Source organism: Sorex fumeus, unplaced genomic scaffold (assembly GCF_029834395.1).
Source record: "Sorex fumeus unplaced genomic scaffold, SorFum_2.1 ptg000041l, whole genome shotgun sequence".
Lineage (NCBI taxonomy): Eukaryota > Metazoa > Chordata > Mammalia > Eulipotyphla > Soricidae > Sorex > Sorex fumeus.
In genome coordinates this window covers 10796367-10815204 of record NW_026606098.1, presented here as the reverse complement: position 1 = coordinate 10815204, position 18838 = coordinate 10796367, and the positions used below count along the sequence as shown (strand labels likewise).

At 47.8% G+C, this 18838-nt stretch overlaps 2 protein-coding genes across 2 annotated transcripts; both read right to left on the bottom strand.

The window, feature by feature from the left end:
* Positions 1-5086: 5086 nt before the first annotated feature.
* LOC130028885 (olfactory receptor 7D4-like) lies at positions 5087-6025 on the bottom strand. The gene has a single exon (XM_056119722.1). It carries the CDS (start codon positions 6023-6025, stop codon positions 5087-5089), a length of 939 nt encoding a protein of 312 aa, XP_055975697.1.
* A 7978-nt stretch (positions 6026-14003) lies between these two features.
* LOC130028884 (olfactory receptor 7D4-like) lies at positions 14004-14942 on the bottom strand. The gene has a single exon (XM_056119721.1). The coding sequence runs from the start codon at positions 14940-14942 to the stop codon at positions 14004-14006; it is 939 nt and encodes a 312-aa protein (XP_055975696.1).
* Between the last annotated feature and the right edge of the window lie 3896 nt (positions 14943-18838).

Below are 18838 nucleotides of genomic sequence, written 5' to 3'. Positions count from 1 at the left end.
GCCTTCCGGAAGTACAGGGAAGTGGGGGGAGGTAGTCCATCCTGACCCTGAGAAAGCCTGAAGATTTCAGTCACAAAACCCACATACCACAATTTTCAGCAGATTATGTCTTGGTGAGATCTGTCCTGAGACAGATGGTGGAGACAGGCCAGGGGCATAGCAACGATTTTGGATTGTGGGAACAAGCAGCTTCGGGAGCTCTGCTTGGACGGGGACCATCAAACTCCCTTAAGAACCCAATTCTCTCACCCCTTTGACTCACTGGATTTTATCCTTGTCACCTCTGCCTATTTAGAAATTAGAAATGCGTAATTGTCCTTTAAATATCTAAAAGCATAAATGTCTGTGTGTGTAGTTATCAACCCTGTTCATAGCCTGTTCAGTAATTTTAATTCTGATCAGATCACTGATATAAGTTGGTCCAGGGTTTAATGTCTCAATCTTGGCTTCCAAGCTTCAGGGTCTTATTTGGGGCTACCGTCCAGTTGTTGTTGCTTTTTGAGTGATGCCTGGTGATGCTCAGAGGTTACTCTTGGCTCTGCACTCATAAATTTCTCCTGGCAGTGCTCAGGGAACCATTTTGGATGCTGGGGATCGAACCTGGGTCAGCCGTGTGCAAGGCAAGCACCCTACCCTCTGTATTGTCACTCCCACTATTCCATCCCCATCTTTTCTTTTTATCTTTGCTTATCAGAAAGTGGAGACGTGTAGGGGACAAGACCCAAAGACACTTAGGAAGTGGAGAATGCAGGGGGAGAAATTCAAATCTCCCTTGTGTTCTCCTGGCATAGTTCTATGCTAGGATTGTGGTTCCTTGTGATCCCCTGCACCTCTCTGCTTTCTGACAAGCAAAGGTAAAAAGAAGCCCAGAGCTGACTGGAAACCCAGACCCATCCTTACTGGTCCCCAAACAGCAGCAGGAGGAACCCTGAGCAATGAGTGGGTGTGGTCCGTGGAACACCCCCCCAAGTCCTGAAATAAAAACAAATCAATGGCAGGATGTGGCCAAGTCAGCACCAGTTTGCACCCCCGACACGGGGCTTCTTGTGGGGCATCTGGTGTGGGCACTGTGATGGGTTGCAGATTCATCAGGGGAACATCTCAGTGTCCTGTGGTCCAGAGACCACAGTCCTGGACAGGGAAGATTTGACCTTCTCCCCCATGTTCTCCCCCTCCTATAATTGCATCATTCTGTAGACTTATCTGCCAAGGACAGTTCTTTCTCCCAAGCAACTCTCAGCACTGTCAGCACTGTCCTCCTGTTGTTCATCGATTTGCTCCTGTGGGCCCAGTAACGTCTCCATTGTGAGACTTGTTGTTACTGTGTTTGACATATTGAATATGTTACAGGTAGCTTGTCAGGCTTGTGTGGGCGAGATACTCTAGGTAGCTTGCCGGGCTCTCCGAGAGAGGCAGAGGGATTGAACCGGGCTTGGCCGGGCTGGCTGCTCACAAGGCAAGCACCCTATCGCTGTGCTATTATGTTTGCCCAAGCAACAAGGCAGGGAAAGATTGGTTAGATATTTCAAATCTTATCTTCCCCCAATCCAGTTGGAGAGGTTCCCTTAGGGTCATAAGACAAGTACAATCAGAAATAGAGATAAAATGGGGCACAGAGGATCTTTGGGGATTGAGGATATTCTCATTTGATTAATTGGGGGGTTAGAGAGATAGTACAGAGGAGTGGGCACTTGCCTTGGAAGTGGCCAACCTGGGTTCAATCCCCAGCACCTCATAAGGTACCCTGAGCCCTGCTAGGAGTGATCCCTGAGCGCAGAGCCAGGAGTAAGCCCTGGGCACCAACGTTTGTGGCCCCCCAGTTTTTATTTTAAAAGCTAACATTAGAAGTAACTTGGGGAACGTGGCACCCATCATAGGGGGATTTTTTTTTCAAAAGAGAATAATCAAATCTTTTACTTGTGCCCAACCAGAGAGTGGCTTCATGGGGCATCTACTGAAACCTTCAGCTTTTGTTTTGCTTGCATGAACAGCATTGAGTCTTTGGGTCATAACAGAAAGGAGTTTAATTACTCAGTGGACATTGCGCTACTCTGCTCACATGGCCCACACACACGCCATGCAGGGGGCCATTCCTTCAGGGCCCCATTTGCAATTCTGTCGAGCCTCGGTGGCAGAAACGGATGTGATGCTTCTAGGAAATTCTCTCATTGCTGCCGTTCCATGCACCTTCCCAGCGGAGTTCAGAGAAATGAGACGGAGCTGCGTCTCCCACAGACAGTCCCTGTGAGAACTCTTGTCCTTCAAATAAAATGCGTGTTGTTTTGTGCCACTGACTTTGGGTTGATTTTATTCCTGTCGATATTCATAAAGCTTTTAATAGAGTTGGGGGCATTCAGTGATCCTTCTCCGAACCCATCACTGACGTCCACAGCCTCCACCAACACTTCAAGGCTCCCTCCTTCACTCCACATCTCTCCTTAGACTAATTTATTGAATTGATTTATTTTTACTTTTTAAAAAATTGACACATTTTTAAAAATTAAAGCACAGTGATTTACAAAGTTATTCATAGCTGAGTTTGAGACATACCATATTGCAGCACTGATCCTACCACCAGCGTCAACTTCCCTTCACCCATGGTACCGGTTCTCTCCCCTCTGCTCCTCCACCTCTGCCCCGCCCTCTTGATAGGCGCATTTGTAAGGGGTACTAAGGAATGACAGAGCCAAATACCCAAATCACAGAGTAAGCAACCTGACACCAAGAGACCCAAATTTTTTTTTTTTTTTTTATAATTTATTTATTTATTGAATCACTGTGGGAAAAGTTACAGAGCTTTCGGGTTTAGGTCTCAGTCATGTAGATACCGAACACATTTCCCTTTACCAATACTCATTTTTAACCCCGAACCCCAATAGACCCCCACCTCCCACCCCTCCCAATTCTTGTGAGGCAGATGAGTTCTAGTTAATACTCTATCTACTTTGACTAGATAGATTATTTCGATAGAAGATGCACAATTATTGTTTAGACTTTACGACCCCCCCCCCCCCAATCAGACATGCTGAAACAGCGTTGTGAAATGATTTGCTTTCTACAACTTGGTTTAAGAATAAAATGATGTCGCGCGGCCGCTATAGCGGCCGCGCGGTTTTGAATTTCTGCTATTTTACTTATTGACCCTGGAAGAATTTCTATTAAAAGTTAGTTAGTTAAGAGATTGATTTCTGTGCCCTGGAGTCGTGGCCGTGCCGGAGAGCCGCTCGTGGGGGGCAGCTGGCGACCTCGGTGGGGCGTGGGGGACGGCCCACAAAGCCCCCCTTCCCATGAGGTCCCCGCCGCTCCCCCGAGCCCGGCTCAAACCCGCTTTCCACAAGGCTCCCGTGCGGCCGCCATCTTTCTTTCCAGAGAGGAGCGGGCGGGCTGGTCAACGCCCTTCCCCCTCCGGGCAGGCTTGGTGGCGCGGATCAACACAAGTCCATTTGCTTTTCTGCTCGAGACCCAAATTTTAACAGGCGAATTTAGCAAATACATTTAATTTGCTTATTATTGTTTGGGTTACATATATACTGTAGTGTTGATTCTTAAGGACTTTTTGCTTGTTTTTGTTTTGGAGCCATATATGGCTCAGGGCTGACACTGGCTCTGCGTCAGGGACTACCCCCGGTGCTGGGGATTGAACCCGGGTTGGCCAGCTATCGCTCTGCCCACTGATTCTTAGGGCTTGGATGTACATAGTCACTCAACACTAGGCTACAAAAAAATGGGATTTTTTTATGCCAGTACCTGAAGTAAGTGATATCTGCTATAGACATTAAAAAAATAGAAGGAAGAAGGACAGACAGAAGAGGGTAAAGGACAGACCACAAAGAAGAAAGCATAATTCTTTAGGGATTTTATTAGTACTATTGATTATTGAAACAAGACAATTTGCAGGTCCACGTTTCTACTTTGAAGTTTAAACTATAGTATGTGTGTGTGGTCAGAGAAGTAGTTTGTGCTGCACACGGCTAACCCGGGTTTGATCACCAGCATCCTGTATAGGCCCTGGAGCCCACCGGGAGTGATCCTTGACTGCAGAACCAGAAGTAAGTTCTAAGCACCGCCAAGTGTGGCTCAAAAACCAAACCAAAATAAAAATAATAACAACAACAACAGGGACTGGAGTGATAGTTTAAACAGCCTTGCATGTGGCTGACCCGGGTTCAATTCGCAGCATTCCATATGGTCCTCTGAGCACCACCAGAAGTAATTCCTGAGCACAGAGCCAGGAGTAACCTCTGAGCATCACCAGGTATGACACAAAAAGCCAAAAAAAAAAAAAGAGATAAAACCCTACAACACATCTGTCATGAAAAAGCAGGACAGAAGGTGCCAGAGACATAGTATAGCAGGCAAGAGACTTGCCCTGCATGTGGTCAATCCAGGTTGGATTCTGGCACCCCATATGACCTCCCAAGCACCTCCTGGGAGTGATTTTTGACAGCAGAGCTAGGAGTATGCCTAGTATGCTGGCTGTGGCCAAAGAAAAAAGAAAGAAAGAAAGAAAGAAAGAAAGGAAGGATTGAAGCAGGGATGGGAGTGCTGGTGAAAGTCCAGTTCATCTCTCTTCTTCACATGAGGAGTGGGGCATCTAAGAGGAAATATTGCAAAAGCATGTCTGGAAGAAAAGAGAATTTATCCACGAAAAAGGCACACCGTGACTGGATCAGAATTTCCTTGGTGATGAGACGTGGGTGATAGATTTCAGCCCACCTCATCCTTTTTTTCTGCGAATCACAGGCAGAATTCAACTTGTGGGGGTGCAAGAATGCTAGGGTGGAGAGAGGGAAAACGCTAGCATGGCCGGAGACCAAGCCTTCAGTTTCAACCCTGGGAATGTCAAGAGCCACTAAGATCAAAGACACAAGTTTAGAAGCTCCTGAGAGAGAAGAAAAGGAAAGAAATAAAGTTGCAGAGGGAGTTTCAAAAAAATCCAAAGAGGAATAAAACCAATGACCAAAGGGCCATTAGTACAGGAGACATAGAGTTTGTCTCTGAGGGAGAAAATGAATCAGGGCCTTTCAACCCTCCACTGAACAGCCTTGGGGACCAAAATGTCCCTTAGTGATGCACTCGGGGCCCATCACTGACGAGAGACAGCTTGGCTGAGGAGCCTGCCGAGCGCACCTTTGACGTCCCTGTTCCTCAGGCTGTAGATGAAGGGGTTCAGCATGGGAGTGACTACCGTGTACATCACTGAGGCCACAGAGCTTTTCTTAGACACGTGAGTGGCCATAGAACTCAGGTAGACACCCAGGCTGGTGCCGTAGAACAAGGAGACCACAGAGAGGTGTGAGCCGCAGGTGGAGAAGGCCTTGGACTTGCCCTTCCCGGAGGACATGCGCACCAGGGATGAGATGATCTTCGAGTATGAATAGAGGATGCCCCCAAGGGGAATTATAATCACTAAGGACGTGGATACATACAAGCAAATGTTATTGATCAGGATGTCCGAGCAGGCGACTTTGAGCAACTGTGCCAGTTCGCAGAAGAAGTGAGGGATCTCGGTGCCCACACAGAAGGTCAGCCGCGCCACCAGGAGGATGTGCCACAGGGCCACCAAGATGATGACCTGCCAGCACGCAAGCACCAGATAGGCACAGACACGGGGGTTCATAATGACCATGTAGTGCAGGGGGTGGCAGATGGCTACGTAGCGGTCATAGGCCATGACGGTTAGGAGGAAATTGTCCAACCCAACGAACACCATAAAGAAGTAGACCTGTGTGAGGCAGCCCACATAGGAGATGGCTTGGCTCTGTGTCTGGATGCTCACCAGCATCCTGGGAACGGTGGTGGAGGAGAAGCAGATGTCCACCAGGGACAGGTTGGAGAGGAAGAAGTACATGGGCGTGTGCAGGTGGGGGTCAGAGATACTGGCCAGAATGATGAGCAGGTTCCCCAGCACTGTGACCAGGTACATCGACAGGAAGATGCTAAAGAGGATGGGCTGCAGGTCCGGATCCTTGGAGAGTCCCAAGAGGAGGAACTGTGATGCTTCTGTCTGGTTTGCTGCTTCCATGGAGCCTGTGGATCTGCAGGGAGGTCGTGGTTTGGACTGAAGGGGTGCTGCAGTGGGGGAGGGCACTTGCCTTGCACGCAGCTGACCGCAGTTCGATTTCGGGCACTCCAGAGGGTTCCTTGAGCCCTGCCAGGTGTGATCACTGAGCACAGCCTGGCACGTCCCTAAGCTTCTAAGCGGATAGAAGGGTACAATGACATCATAAATGCATAGAGACTGTCCCACAACACTTGTTCCCTAAAAGGCGATTGGGATTATTGTTATGTTGACCGAGGGACACGGCTCTTAATTTAGTCCCTGTCGTCCCTCCATGCAGAACTCTTCCCCCCTGCCCGTGCTGTGATGAACCGGCCAACACTTGTCAATGGTAACAGACGGATCAAGACACAGTAGAGAAGACGCCTTACCCTGCTGGGATCTCCACATGCTATTTCTGTCAGTGAGCACAGTCGGGACTCAGGTCCAGCTCGACTGACACCCACTTGTTCGCTGGCGACACGGCAGCATCCAGAGCTGTCTGGGGGCCTCGTCTCATCTCCACCTGCTGAATATAAATAAAAGGAATCGATGGCTGAAATCAAACACTGACCAAGAGCCCATCTGCACGGTGCCAACCAACGCCCGCTGCAAGGAGCGTGGACTGAAGGATGTCCAGATCCCCTCTAAAGCACAGAGCTGGCACAACTGGTGGCGGGTTCTAAAAGAAGGGGACAACAAATTACTTGTCTTGTTCAGAGATCGGTGAATTAGGAACAAAGTGGGGGTGGATCAGGAGCATTTTACCCTAACAGGGATGTCCTGGGGCTAATTCTCAAAGTTCCCAATTAAAAAGTTTCCTGAACTAACTCCTGGCTCTGCACTCAGGAATTACTCCTGGTGATGCTCAGGGGACCCTATGGGACGCCGGGGATCGAACCCTTGGGAGCAAAGCTGGAGCCTCACGTGCTCCCTCTCCCTCCTCGGGGCCTCCTTGTCTTGGAGATACCTTTCGATTCTGTGTTTAGGAGGCTTTTCTTATTTCCTTAACAGCACATTGGAATTGTTGCCTTTTTGATGGACATGTACATAACGGTTAGGAATGATGCTTGGTCCTGTGAATCTAAATCTTTTTATTTTCTGCCTGCCCAGGGGGCAGGCAGGGAGGTAAAAGGGACCTGGGACCATTGGTAGAGCGAAGGTCACACTAGGGGTGGGGTTGGGGTTGGGACACTGTGTGCCTAAAACAGCTCTGCTATGAATAACTTTCTCCATCACAGTCTGATATAAAATTTTTTTAAAAGTGGAATTCTGCTTGCACTCTTTTTGCCTTCTGTAACATATTCTCTTAAATCAGAAGAAGCTTCTGATTTGTAAACCAAATCAGAGTTCTAAAAAGCATAACTTTATAGCATGTATAAAATATCAGTGTTGGAAGCAGTTGGCAGTTTTGGGCTGCTCCTGGCCAGTGCTGGGCTGTTGCTTCCTGCAGTACAGGAGGTGACACCCAGGGCGCCCTCATGCAGGAGCAGACACTGCAGCCCTGTGGCTTCTCCCCACCTCCATCCTGAATTGAGGTTTCAGTGTGACTCATTCAGCATGAAGGCTTTATTTATTTATTTATTTATTTTTATAATATAAGAACACTGTTATTTATTCAGCCATTTATTAAGCTGATTGAACTGGGCATGAACTCTATTACTTTTTAAACTTCTTAAAAAATTTCATAAGTTAGTTCACAATATTTGTAGCACTGTAGCACTGTTCTCCCGCTGTTTATCGATTTGCTTGAGCGGGCCCAATAACGTCTCCATTGTGAGACTTGTGGTTACTGTGTTTGGCATATCAAATACGTCACAGGTAGCTTGCCAGCTTTGCCGTGTGGGTGGGATACTCTCGGTAGCTTGCCGGGCTCTCCGAGAGGGGCGGAGGAATTGAACCTGGGCCGATCGGGTGTCAAACGCCCCACTCGCTGTGCTATTGCTCCAGCCCCACAATATTTGATTACATTTAATATTCAAACACCAATCCCGCCACCATTACACCTTTCCACTGCCAAATTCAGGATGTTTCCATCTCAAACCCCAATCCCTGTCCCTAAACGCAACCGAAATAATATATTTCATATTGTCTTTTATGAAGAACTGCTGAACATGCTTACAAAAAAGTGTTGCTATAGGAAACAGTGTGAAGATTGTTCTATTTTGGCAGGAGCCATTAAGACATTCTATAGGCTCAAAAATGAGAAATTGAGCTCCCAGCAATGCCCACTCCTGGGAATATATCCCAGAGAGGCAAAAAAGTATAGTCAAAGTTACATCTGCACTTGTTTGTTCTTTGAGGCACTGTTTATAATAGCTAGGATCTGGACAAAACCTGAGTGCCCGAGAACAGATGACTGTTTAAAGAAACTTTGGTACATCTACACAATGGAGTACTATGTAGCTGTTAGAAAAGATAAAGTCATGAAATTTACATACAAGTGGTACTACATGGAAAGTACCACTAGGGCGTTTGCCTTGCACGCAGCTGACCCAGTCGGCCCAGGTTCGATTTCTCCGGAGAGCCGGGCAAGCTCCCCGTGACGTATTCGATATGCCAAACACAGTAACAACAAGTCTCACAATGGAGATGTTATTGGGCCCGCTCGAGCAAATCGATGAACAATGGGAGGACAGTGCTACAGTGCTACAAGTACCAGGAGATTTATTCCATGGCTTGGAGGCTAGCCACACAAGCTAGGGGAAAAGGCAGCTCAGATAGAGAAGGGAGCACCAAATAAAGGGTGTTGGGAAGATCCTCCCAGGATGGGAGATGCATGCTGAAAGTAGACTATAGACCGAACATGATTGCCACTCAATGCCTCTTTTGCAAACCACAACACCCAAGAGGAGAGAGAGAACAAAAGGGAATGCCCTGCCACAGAGGCAAGGGGGGATGGGGGGATGGGGGGTGGGAGGGATACTGTGATTAGTGGTGGTGGAGAATGGGCACTGGTGGAAGGATGGGTACTCGTTCATTGTATAACTGAAACCCAAGCACAAAAATTTGTAAGTCTACAACTGTACCTCATGGTGTTTAACTAATAAAAAAAAAAAGACATTCTATAGGATATCACTAACGTGTAAAAATTTGGGTGATGTGAGCTTTGGTATATATATCTGAAAATATATATATTTGCATATATATATTCCCCTCTATGATTTTTGCCTACTATCTGAACCCTATCAAATGTGATGTGGTATTTATGGAGAATAGTTTTATGATGTATTGCGTGGCTGCAAAGTGGCCACACATTCTAGGAGTATGTTTACTCAAATGTGAGGCTTGGCCGGAGTGCATGGGGGAGGGCCTTTAGCGTGGCGGCCATTGAGTTGTGGAGGTTTTTGGCTGCCAGAACTGGGTCCCTTGAGACATGGAGGGCTCATACCCACCTCCCCTGGGGCAGCCCAGTGAAGAGAGCCTGGTTGCAGGGTCAGGACATTCTGCGATGCTCTCTTTCGGGATTTTTAGTTTATAGTCCCTTGGTCTTGGCTGTTGATGAAAAGTATTGATCAGGGCTGGAGTGATAGGACAGTGAGTAGGACATTTGCCTTGCACGTGGCTGACCCGGGTTCGATTCCCAGCATCCCTTATGGTCCCCTGAGCACGGCCAGGAGGAATTTCTGAGTGCATGAGCAAGAAGTAATCCCTGTGCATCGCTGGTGGTGATCCAAAAAGATAAAAAAGTATTGATCAATCCTCTGGTGTACTTAAGAGAAAGATTTGCTATAAATAGCTATATCCAAGCAAATGTTTTCTTTAATTCATCTATCTGAGTCTGCTGTGATGGAGTAACACTCCTGGTCTCTGGGGATTGTACAAAGTGGGTTCCAGCAACCACTACCACTGGACATTAGGAACATTTCCTTGAAGTAGGGAGGAGGGTTCAGGGGTAAGGAGGGTCTGGAGGAAATTGGTAGTATTCCTGCCGGCGTCTCCTGGGGGGGGGGTGCCATAGAAATAAAAGCCATAGAAATAAAATGACAAGAAAGAAGAAATCTTATTCTAAGGTGCAGGTGATGCTCTGTTTCAAGAACCTTGGAGGGTTCCACATAGGAGGATCAGAGTGATAGAACAGAGGATAGGACATTTTCCTTGCATGCAGTTGATGTGTGTTTGATCCCGCATCCCATATGGTCCCCAAGCACTGCCAGGAGTAATTCCTGAGTACAGAATCGGGAGTGATCCCGATCCCTAAGCATCTTGGGTGTGACCCAAAAAGAAAAAAAAAGATGCAGGAAGGAACTCAGGGGTCAATACCAGGGCTGCTTCTCTTGGCCCAGAGCGATAGTACAGCGGGTAGAGCACTTGCCTTGCACACTACAGGTTCAATTCCTGTCATCCTATATAGTCCCCAAGCACCACCAGGAGTGATTCCTAAGTGCAGACAGGAGCAACCCCTGAGCATCGCCAGTTGAGACCCCAAAACAAAAGTGGGGAATGCTTCTCTTGCATGTACAAGGACCTGATGAGCATCACTGGGTGTAAACCTAGGGGTACCCATCTTGCTTGACCCAACCAACCTCACATCACAGGACAAGCATTCAACAGTCAGTCAGTCTGCTTGGCTGAAAAGCCTCGGGAGTGGCCCCAGGCTCCCTAATCTCTGCTTGGGATGTCCCTCTCATCTCTGCCCCCGCCCCCCCTCCCCCCATCAAATTTAGTGATGTCCAAACAACACTAACCAAATTTTAAAAAATAAGCCTACTAAGGAGGGGTCTCGGGGGTTGAAAGGGGACATGAGGACATGGTTTGGGGGTAGGGGGGTATTGGTGCTAGAACATTGGATTTCTGAAATTCTACTGTGAACATCTTTATAAATCATAATGTCCTCATTAAAAAAATTTAAGGGGCCAGAGCAATGACACAGTGGGGAGGGTGCTTGCTTTGCACGTAAATGACCCAGGTTTGATCCCTAGCATGCCATAGGTCCCCCTAAGAATTCCAGGAGTGATTCCTGAGTCCAGAGTAAACCCTGAGGACTGCTAAGTGTGCCACCCCAAATGTACATGCTTGAAAATTTAATGGAAGGAAGGAAGGAGTGTGAGAGGGGGGAAAGAGGGAGGAAGAGAGGCAGGATGGAAGGAAGGAAGAAGAGTGGGAGGGAAAATGGGAGGAGGAATGAGAAAATAACGGAAGAAGGGAGAGAAAGAAGGAAAGAAGGAGGGAGAGAATAAAGGAGGCTAGGCAGTACAGAATAAAGATACAAAGCCTTTTCTCAGGCAGTTTATTACCATGACTCGTGGGGACAGGAGAACCTTCCAACTATCCAAGTCAGCTTTCCAAATATTCCTACTTCAAAGTACAAAACCACATCATGACTGTCATACAAAGCAGGAAAGCAACAGTGAGTGGGCTGGGGGCCACCATGCCAGGTGAGAGTCCAACTCCACCTCGCTCCCTGCTTTGGGAAAGTGTGGCGACTAGGAGGAAAGGGTCCTCACAGGGACTTTTGAAGAAAAGTGAACAGTGAGCCCTGACTCAATGGGGATTCCTTGGGGGGTGATTCCAGAATGGTTGACCCCAATTTATGCGGGAGAAACAGTTTAGAGTGAGAGTTAGTGATGGTGGGTTGGCATTTGAGTGGACTTGTGGTGAAAGTGGGGAAGACGATATCTTCATTGATTCTGAAGGTTTCCATCCACAGACTGGGAATCTTGGGAAAGGAACTTTATGTATTTGGAACTAGGGTGGGAGATGGAGGAGACCTGCAATTGCAGAACGAAGTCATAGAAAATGCAGAAAATACAAGCCAGAGAGAAAATATAGCAGGTAGGATGCTGGCCTTGCACTCAGCCGACGTGGGATTCTATCCCTGGCATCCCATAGGGTCCTCAGAGCAACCGCAGGAGTGATTCCTGAGCATCACCAGGTGTAGTAAAAAGAAAGAAAGAATGGAGAAAGAAAAGAAGGAAAGAAAGAAAATAGGAAAGAAAGGAAGAAAGAAATAAAAGGAAGGAAAGAAAGAAGGAAAGAAAAAGAGAGAGAAGAAAGGAAGAAGGAAAGAAAAAACGAAAAAAGAAAGAAAGAAGGAAGAAAGGAAGGAAGGAAGGAAGAAAGGAAAGAAAGAAGGAAAGGAAGAGAGAAAACAAGACAGAAGGAAGAAAGGAAAGAAAGAAGAAAAGAAAGAAAGAAATGGGGTTATGGTGCCACCAGCAGGTCAATCTACCTGTGAGGTGAGTGCATCAGCAGCCTGATGGAACCATCAGACTTTCAGATACCCCCAAATTGCTGCTGTGCCTTTGGCCAGACCCCAAAAACTTGGGGCAAACTTTACCAAGACAGCAAATGGCCAAAAGTTAGGTATGTGGGAAACACACCCACAAACCACTTCCGCTCAGCTATATAATTGGAGGCATGGCCTCTCTGGTTCCTGATCAAACTGCTTAATGGCCATGATCCCAGAGACTCAGAAACGAATCTCGGAACCCAAAGGCTCTTGGCAGAATTGCGTCCTGTTCCTAAAGTAGGTTACTGGTGCTGGGCCACTCCAGGTGGGAATAGGTTTTGTGCCTTGACTTGCTCCACATGGCGGCCCAGTGACCGCCATCCTCCAGAGGCCACTGGACAGTCAGGCTTGGACCTGCAGTGATGAGACACGCGGGGCCTCACCAGATGGGGGTGGAACTGGCTCTTTCCTCCCCATCTCAATGAGACCCCGAGTTGCTGCCTACAAACGGCCTCTCTGGCTCCTAATCAAGCTGATTAACGGCCATGATCCCAGAGACTCAGAAACAAATCTCGAAACCCAGCAGATTTTGGCAGAAATGCATCTGGACCTCACACAAGGTGGGTGCTGCCTCAGAGTTTATTGGAAAGCCAGGTATGAGCCGGCGGTGATGGGGCAACTGCAATCTCATGGGATGGGGGACTGTACCGACTCGTCTTTCATGCCCTACTGAGGTTACGAGTTGCCCCCCATGAGCGGCTCTCCGGCATGGCCATGGCTCCAGAGGCAAAAGGATTTAATCCAGAGCCCGGAGCTTGTGGCAGAAAAGTGAATGGACCATGCGTTAAACTTTGGCACCATGCCTCCCCCGGAGGGAAAGGGTGTTACTCCCTTCTGTCTTTTCTGCCCCCAGCAGCAAGGTGGCCACCGCTTCAGAGCTTATAGAAAAGCCAGGTATGAGCCGGCGGTGACGGGGCAACTGCAGTCTCATGGGAAGCAGGGCAGTACCGGCTTGTCCTTCACCCTCTACCGAGGTCATGAGTTGCCCCCCATAAGCGGTTCTCTGGCACAGCCATAACACTAGATGCACAGAAACCAATCTCGTAATTATCTGGCTCTTTGCAGAAATCCAAAATCGCAGCCGCGTGATATTATATGATTCTCATAACCAGCTATAGAAAACAAGGTATTTCACAATGCCTTTTCAACAATTCTGATTGTTGGGTGGGAAATTCTAAACAATAATGGTGCTTCTTTTGTCGAAATAATGAATGTAATCAATGTAGAGAAGAGTTAAGTAGAAATCATCTGCCTCACAGATATTGGGAGGGTTGGGAGGGGGGTATATTGGGGTTCTTGGTGGTGAAAAATGAGTACTGGTGAAGGGAGAGGTGTTTGATCATTGTATGACCGAGACAAATCTGAAAGCTTAGTAAATTTTCCCACAGTGATTCAATAAATAAATATAAGAAGAAAAAAAATTAAAATTATAAAAAAAATTAAGGTTGAGTTCATGCCCAATTCAATCAGCCAATCAGTGGTTGAATAAATAGTAGTACTCCTACATTAAAAAAAAAGAAAGAAAGAAAAAGAGAAAGAAGAAAGGAAGGAAATAAAGAAAAAACAAAAAAGAAAGAAAGAAAAGACAAAGAATAATAAATCCAATGGCTTTCCTGCCATCAAAACAGGAGACACAAAGTCTGTCTCTAAGGGAGAAAATGACTCAGGGCCTTTCATCCTTCCATTGAACAGCCTTGGGGACCAAAGAGTTCCTTAGTCCCTCGGGGCACATCACTGACAAGAGACAGCTCGGCTGAGGAGCCTGCCCAGCGCACCTTTGACGTCCCTGTTCCTCAGGCTGTAGATGAAGGGGTTCAGCATGGGGGTGACCACCGTGTACATCACCGAGGCCACGGAGCTTTTCTCAGACACGTGAGTGCTTGCAGAACTCAGGTAGACTCCCAGGCCAGTGCCGTAGAACAAGGAGACCACAGAGAGGTGTGAGCCGCAGGTGGAGAAGGCCTTGGACTTGCCCTTCCCAGAGGACATGCGCACCAGGGATGAGACGATCTTCGAGTACGAGTAGAGGATGCCCCCCAGGGGAACTATAATCAGCAAGACCGTAGACAGATACAAGCAAACGTTATTAATCAGGATGTCCGAGCAGGCGACTTTGAGCAACTGTGCCAGTTCGCAGAAGAAATGAGGGATCTCGGTGTCCATGCAGAAGGTCAGCCGTGCCACCAGGAGGATGTGCCACAGGGCCACCAAGATGATGACCTGCCAGCATGCAAGCACCAGGTAGGCACAGACACGGGGGTTCATAATGACCATGTAGTGCAGAGGGTGGCAGATGGCTACGTAGCGGTCATAGGCCATGACGGTTAGGAGGAAATTGTCCAAGCTAACGAATATCATGAAGAAGTAGACCTGCGTGAGGCAGCCCACGTAGGAGATGGCTTGGCTCTGCATCTGGATGCTCACCAGCATCCTGGGGATGGTGGTGGTGGTGAAGCAGATGTCCACCAGGGACAGGTTGGAGAGGAAGAAGTACATGGGCGTGTGGAGGCGGGGGTCGGAGATGCTGGTCAGGATGATGAGCCGGTTCCCCAACACTGTGGTCAGGTACATGAACAGGAAGATGCCGAAGAGGACAGGCTGCAGGTCCGGATCCTTGGAGAGTCCCAAGAGGAGGAACTGTGATGCTTTTGTCTGGTTTGCTGCTTCCATGGAGCCTGTGGATCTGCAGGGAGGTCGTGGTTTGGACTGAAGGGGTGCTGCAGTGGGGGAGGGCACTTGCCTTGCACGCAGCTGACCGCAGTTCGATTTCGGGCACTCCAGAGGGTTCCTTGAGCCCTGCCAGGTGTGATCACTGAGCACAGCCTGGCACGTCCCTAAGCTTCTAAGCGGATAGAAGGGTACAATGACATCATAAATGCATAGAGACTGTCCCACAACACTTGTTCCCTAAAAGGCGATTGGGATTATTGTTATGTTGACCGAGGGACACGGCTCTTAATTTAGTCCCTGTCGTCCCTCCATGCAGAACTCTTCCCCCCTGCCCGTGCTGTGATGAACCGGTCAACACTTGTCAATGGTAACAGACGGATCAGGGCACAGTAGAGAAGACGCCTTACCCTGCTGGGATCTCCACATGCTATTTCTGTCAGTGAGCACAGTTGGGACTCAGGTCCAGCTCGACTGACACCCACTCGTTTGCTGGCGACATGGCAGCATCCAGAGCTGTCTGGGGGCCTCGCCTCATCTCCACCTGCTGAATATAAATAAAAGGAATCGATGGCTGGAATCAAACACTGACCAAGAGCCCATCTGCACGGTGCCAACCAACGCCCGCTGCAAGGAGCGTGGACTGAAGGATGTCCAGATCCCCTCTAAAGCACAGAGCTGGCACAACTGGTGGTGGGTTCTAAAAGAAGGGGACAGCAAATTACTTGTCTTGTTCAGAGATTGGTGAATTAGGAACAAAGTGGGGGTGGATCAGGAGCATTTTACCCTAACAGGGATGTCCTGGGGCTAATTCTCAAAGCTCCCAATTAAAAAGTTTCGTGGACTGACTCCTGGCTCTGCACTCAGGAATTACTCCTGGTGATGCTCAGGGGACCCTATGGGACGCCGGGGATCGAGCCCTTGGGAGCAAAGCTGGAGTCTCACGTGCTCCCTCTCCCTCCTCGGGGCCTCCTTGTCTTGGAGATACCTTTCGATTCTGTGTTTAGGAGGCTTTTCTTATTTCCTTAACAGCACATTGGAATTGTTGCCTTTTTGATGGACATGTACATAACGGTTAGGAATGATGCTTGATCCTGTGAATCTAAATCTTTTTATTTTCTGCCTGCTCAGGGGGCAGGCAGGGAGGTAAAAGGGACCTGGGGCCATTGGTAGAGCGAAGGTCACACTAGGGGTGGGGTTGGGGTTGGGACACTGTGTGCCTAAAACAGCTCTGCTATGAATAACTTTCTCCATCACAGTCTGATATAAAATTTTTTTAAAAGTGGAATTCTGCTTGCACTCTTTTTGCCTTCTGTAACATGTTCTTCTCTTAAATCAGAAGAAGCTTCTGATTTGTAAACCAAATCAGAGTTCTAAAAAGCATAACTTTATAACATGTATAAAATATCAGTGTTGGAAGCAGTTGGCAGTTCTGGGCTGCTCCTGGCCAATGCTGGGCCGTCGCTTCCTGCAGTGCAGGAGGTGACACCCATGGGCCCTCATGCAGAGCGGACACTGCGGTTTTGTGGCTCTTTCCCACCCCCATCCCAAATCGAGTTTTCAGAGAAGTCAAAGAATTTATGAAATCATAAACTCCAGAGGCCAAATTTGCAATGGAATTGCCTGGTGGTTTATGGAGCAAATTTCCTGATTCACACATTTTCAGACCTTCCAATCTGAAGGTTGGTCATCTTAAATCTTCATCCACAAGAGTAGGAATATTCCAGAATGATATATGTGTCAAAAACCACCAAAGAAAGTGGACAGACACAGTGATAGGACACTTACCTTGTACATGGCAGACCTGGGCTTGATCCCCAACACTCCCCTATGGTGTCCCCAAGCCCCAAGTGCAGTGTTTCCTGAGCACAGAGCTAGGAGGAAGTCTTGGGCACTGCTGAGTGTTGCCAAAATAACTCCCCCCCCAAATTTTTAAAAAACGTTAAAGAAGTACTGATCAAGCCTCTGGTTTACTTAAGAGAAACATCTGCTATAAATAGCTAACTCCAAGCAAATGTTTTCTTTAATCCATCCATAAACGCAAACCCTTAAAATCAGGCAACTGGGCGTACAGAGGGGAGGGTGTTTATCTTTCACACATCTGACCTGAATCCAACCCCTGGCATCCCATAGGGTCCCCCAAGCAACACCAAGAGTAATTCCCGAGTGCAGAACCAGGAGTAACCCCTGAGCATCACCCGGTGTACCCTTCTCCCAAGGAAACACGGAATAGAAGTCACATATCTGGGGAAAGCCAACACAATCTGCCTTTCTTCTTTCTGTCTCTTGCTCTCCTGATGGCTCATCCAATGGAACCTCATTTGCTGGGTTGCGGGCGGCTCCATCCAGACAGTCTTGGATCACAGAATGAAGAAATTCTCTGGCCAAGGTCTGCAAACAGCCCCACACGGGGGTTTGGAACTGAACCTCCACACTCAAGTCTGGAGATGATGCCACCTGGTTGGTACCTCAAGAGAACCCTTCTCAGAGGACCCCTGAGTATGGCAGCCATGAACAAACTACCAAATAGACATGACAAACAATAATTTGGTCATGTGTCACTGTCATTCAGTGAAATTCATCAGTGATCCACTGTCACGGACTCTCAAGCCTGTGGGCATATCCTATGCCACAGAGAGCAGCAAAGGAAACTCTCTGATCCCTGATCATATCACAACTAATCCAAAGGTCATCATGAGAAGTCAGAGGATATTCTGTATGAGCTGAACCATTACATCGTGTTCTTCTATGTGGATGCTACTGGGTGGCAAATTCTGAGCAGGCATTGTTTGTGTCTTGTGTTACTCCCTGGGCATCTTTTTCTTACTCACTTTTTGGGAAGCTTTTCTGGAAACTTCTGGAAACTTCCAGAAGCTTCTGGAAGCAAGAGGCCACAGTGAACAGGCTAATGTTTCAGCCCATGGGGAATTCTGGCAAACCAAACAAGTGCAAATCTCACTTTGTCAGGGCAAAAGACATCATCTGTCTCCTGAGTCTCTTTCTGGGTCTGCCTGTGATGGAGTAACACTCCTGGTCTCTGGGGATTGGACAAAGTGGGCTTCAGCTACCACTGGACATCAGGAACATTTCTCTGAAGTGGGTCGGGGTGGGGGCAGGGGTAGGGAGGGTCTAGATGAAATTGCCTGTATCCCTGCTGGCCTCTCCTGGGGGTGCCATAGAAATAAAAACTATAGAAATAAAACGACTAGGAAGAAGAAATCTGATTTTAAGGGGCAGATGATGCTCTGTTTCAGGAGCCTTGGAGGGCTCCATAAATATACAGGAGTGTAGGATGACATTTTGTCCTTCCTGCATAGCCTCAGGTAGTTTAGGTTTATTGGGTTACTTCCATCACAGTGCTCCCAATCTTCTGTGTTTATTTGTAACTTCTTTCTTTGTGTTCGGTTGACTTGTAAATATTGTTTTTCTCTTCTCTCTAAGTTCACTGCATAGTTTATTCAGAGCAATGTCCTTTTTGTATGGACACAAGAAGGCAGTATATGCTATCCTTTTGTAACATGGGCGTTTATTGACTCAGTGATATTTTCCTCCTGGGCCTCAGCTGCCCTTACTTTCTAGCATCCCCCAAAGCAGGGTCCCGACGAGGGACCGTATGGAACCAGGGCAAACGGTAAGCTATGTCCTACCCTGGCATAGAGATGGACCTGGTCAAAGTGCCATAATGCTTAAGCGCTTGGTCATGGGAAAATCCAAAAAGTCATAACTAGATTCGGACCCTGCTAGGGTTACAATGATTAATCTGGCCTGAGCACTGTAGCCTGAGTCTGTGGCAAGATGTTCCCAGGAGAGCTGCCCTGCAAGCCTCAATATTATTTCTTACTGTATCCACACAAGAATAACTAGTATTAAGATGTTGATAGAGTTATTGGACTGAGGAA

What these genes read in the sequence shown, in the direction of transcription:
- LOC130028885 (XM_056119722.1), bottom strand. Translation starts at nt 6,025, where the DNA reads ATGGAAGCAGCAAACCAGACAGAAGCATCACAGTTCCTCCTCTTGGGA.
- LOC130028884 (XM_056119721.1), bottom strand. Translation starts at nt 14,942, where the DNA reads ATGGAAGCAGCAAACCAGACAAAAGCATCACAGTTCCTCCTCTTGGGA.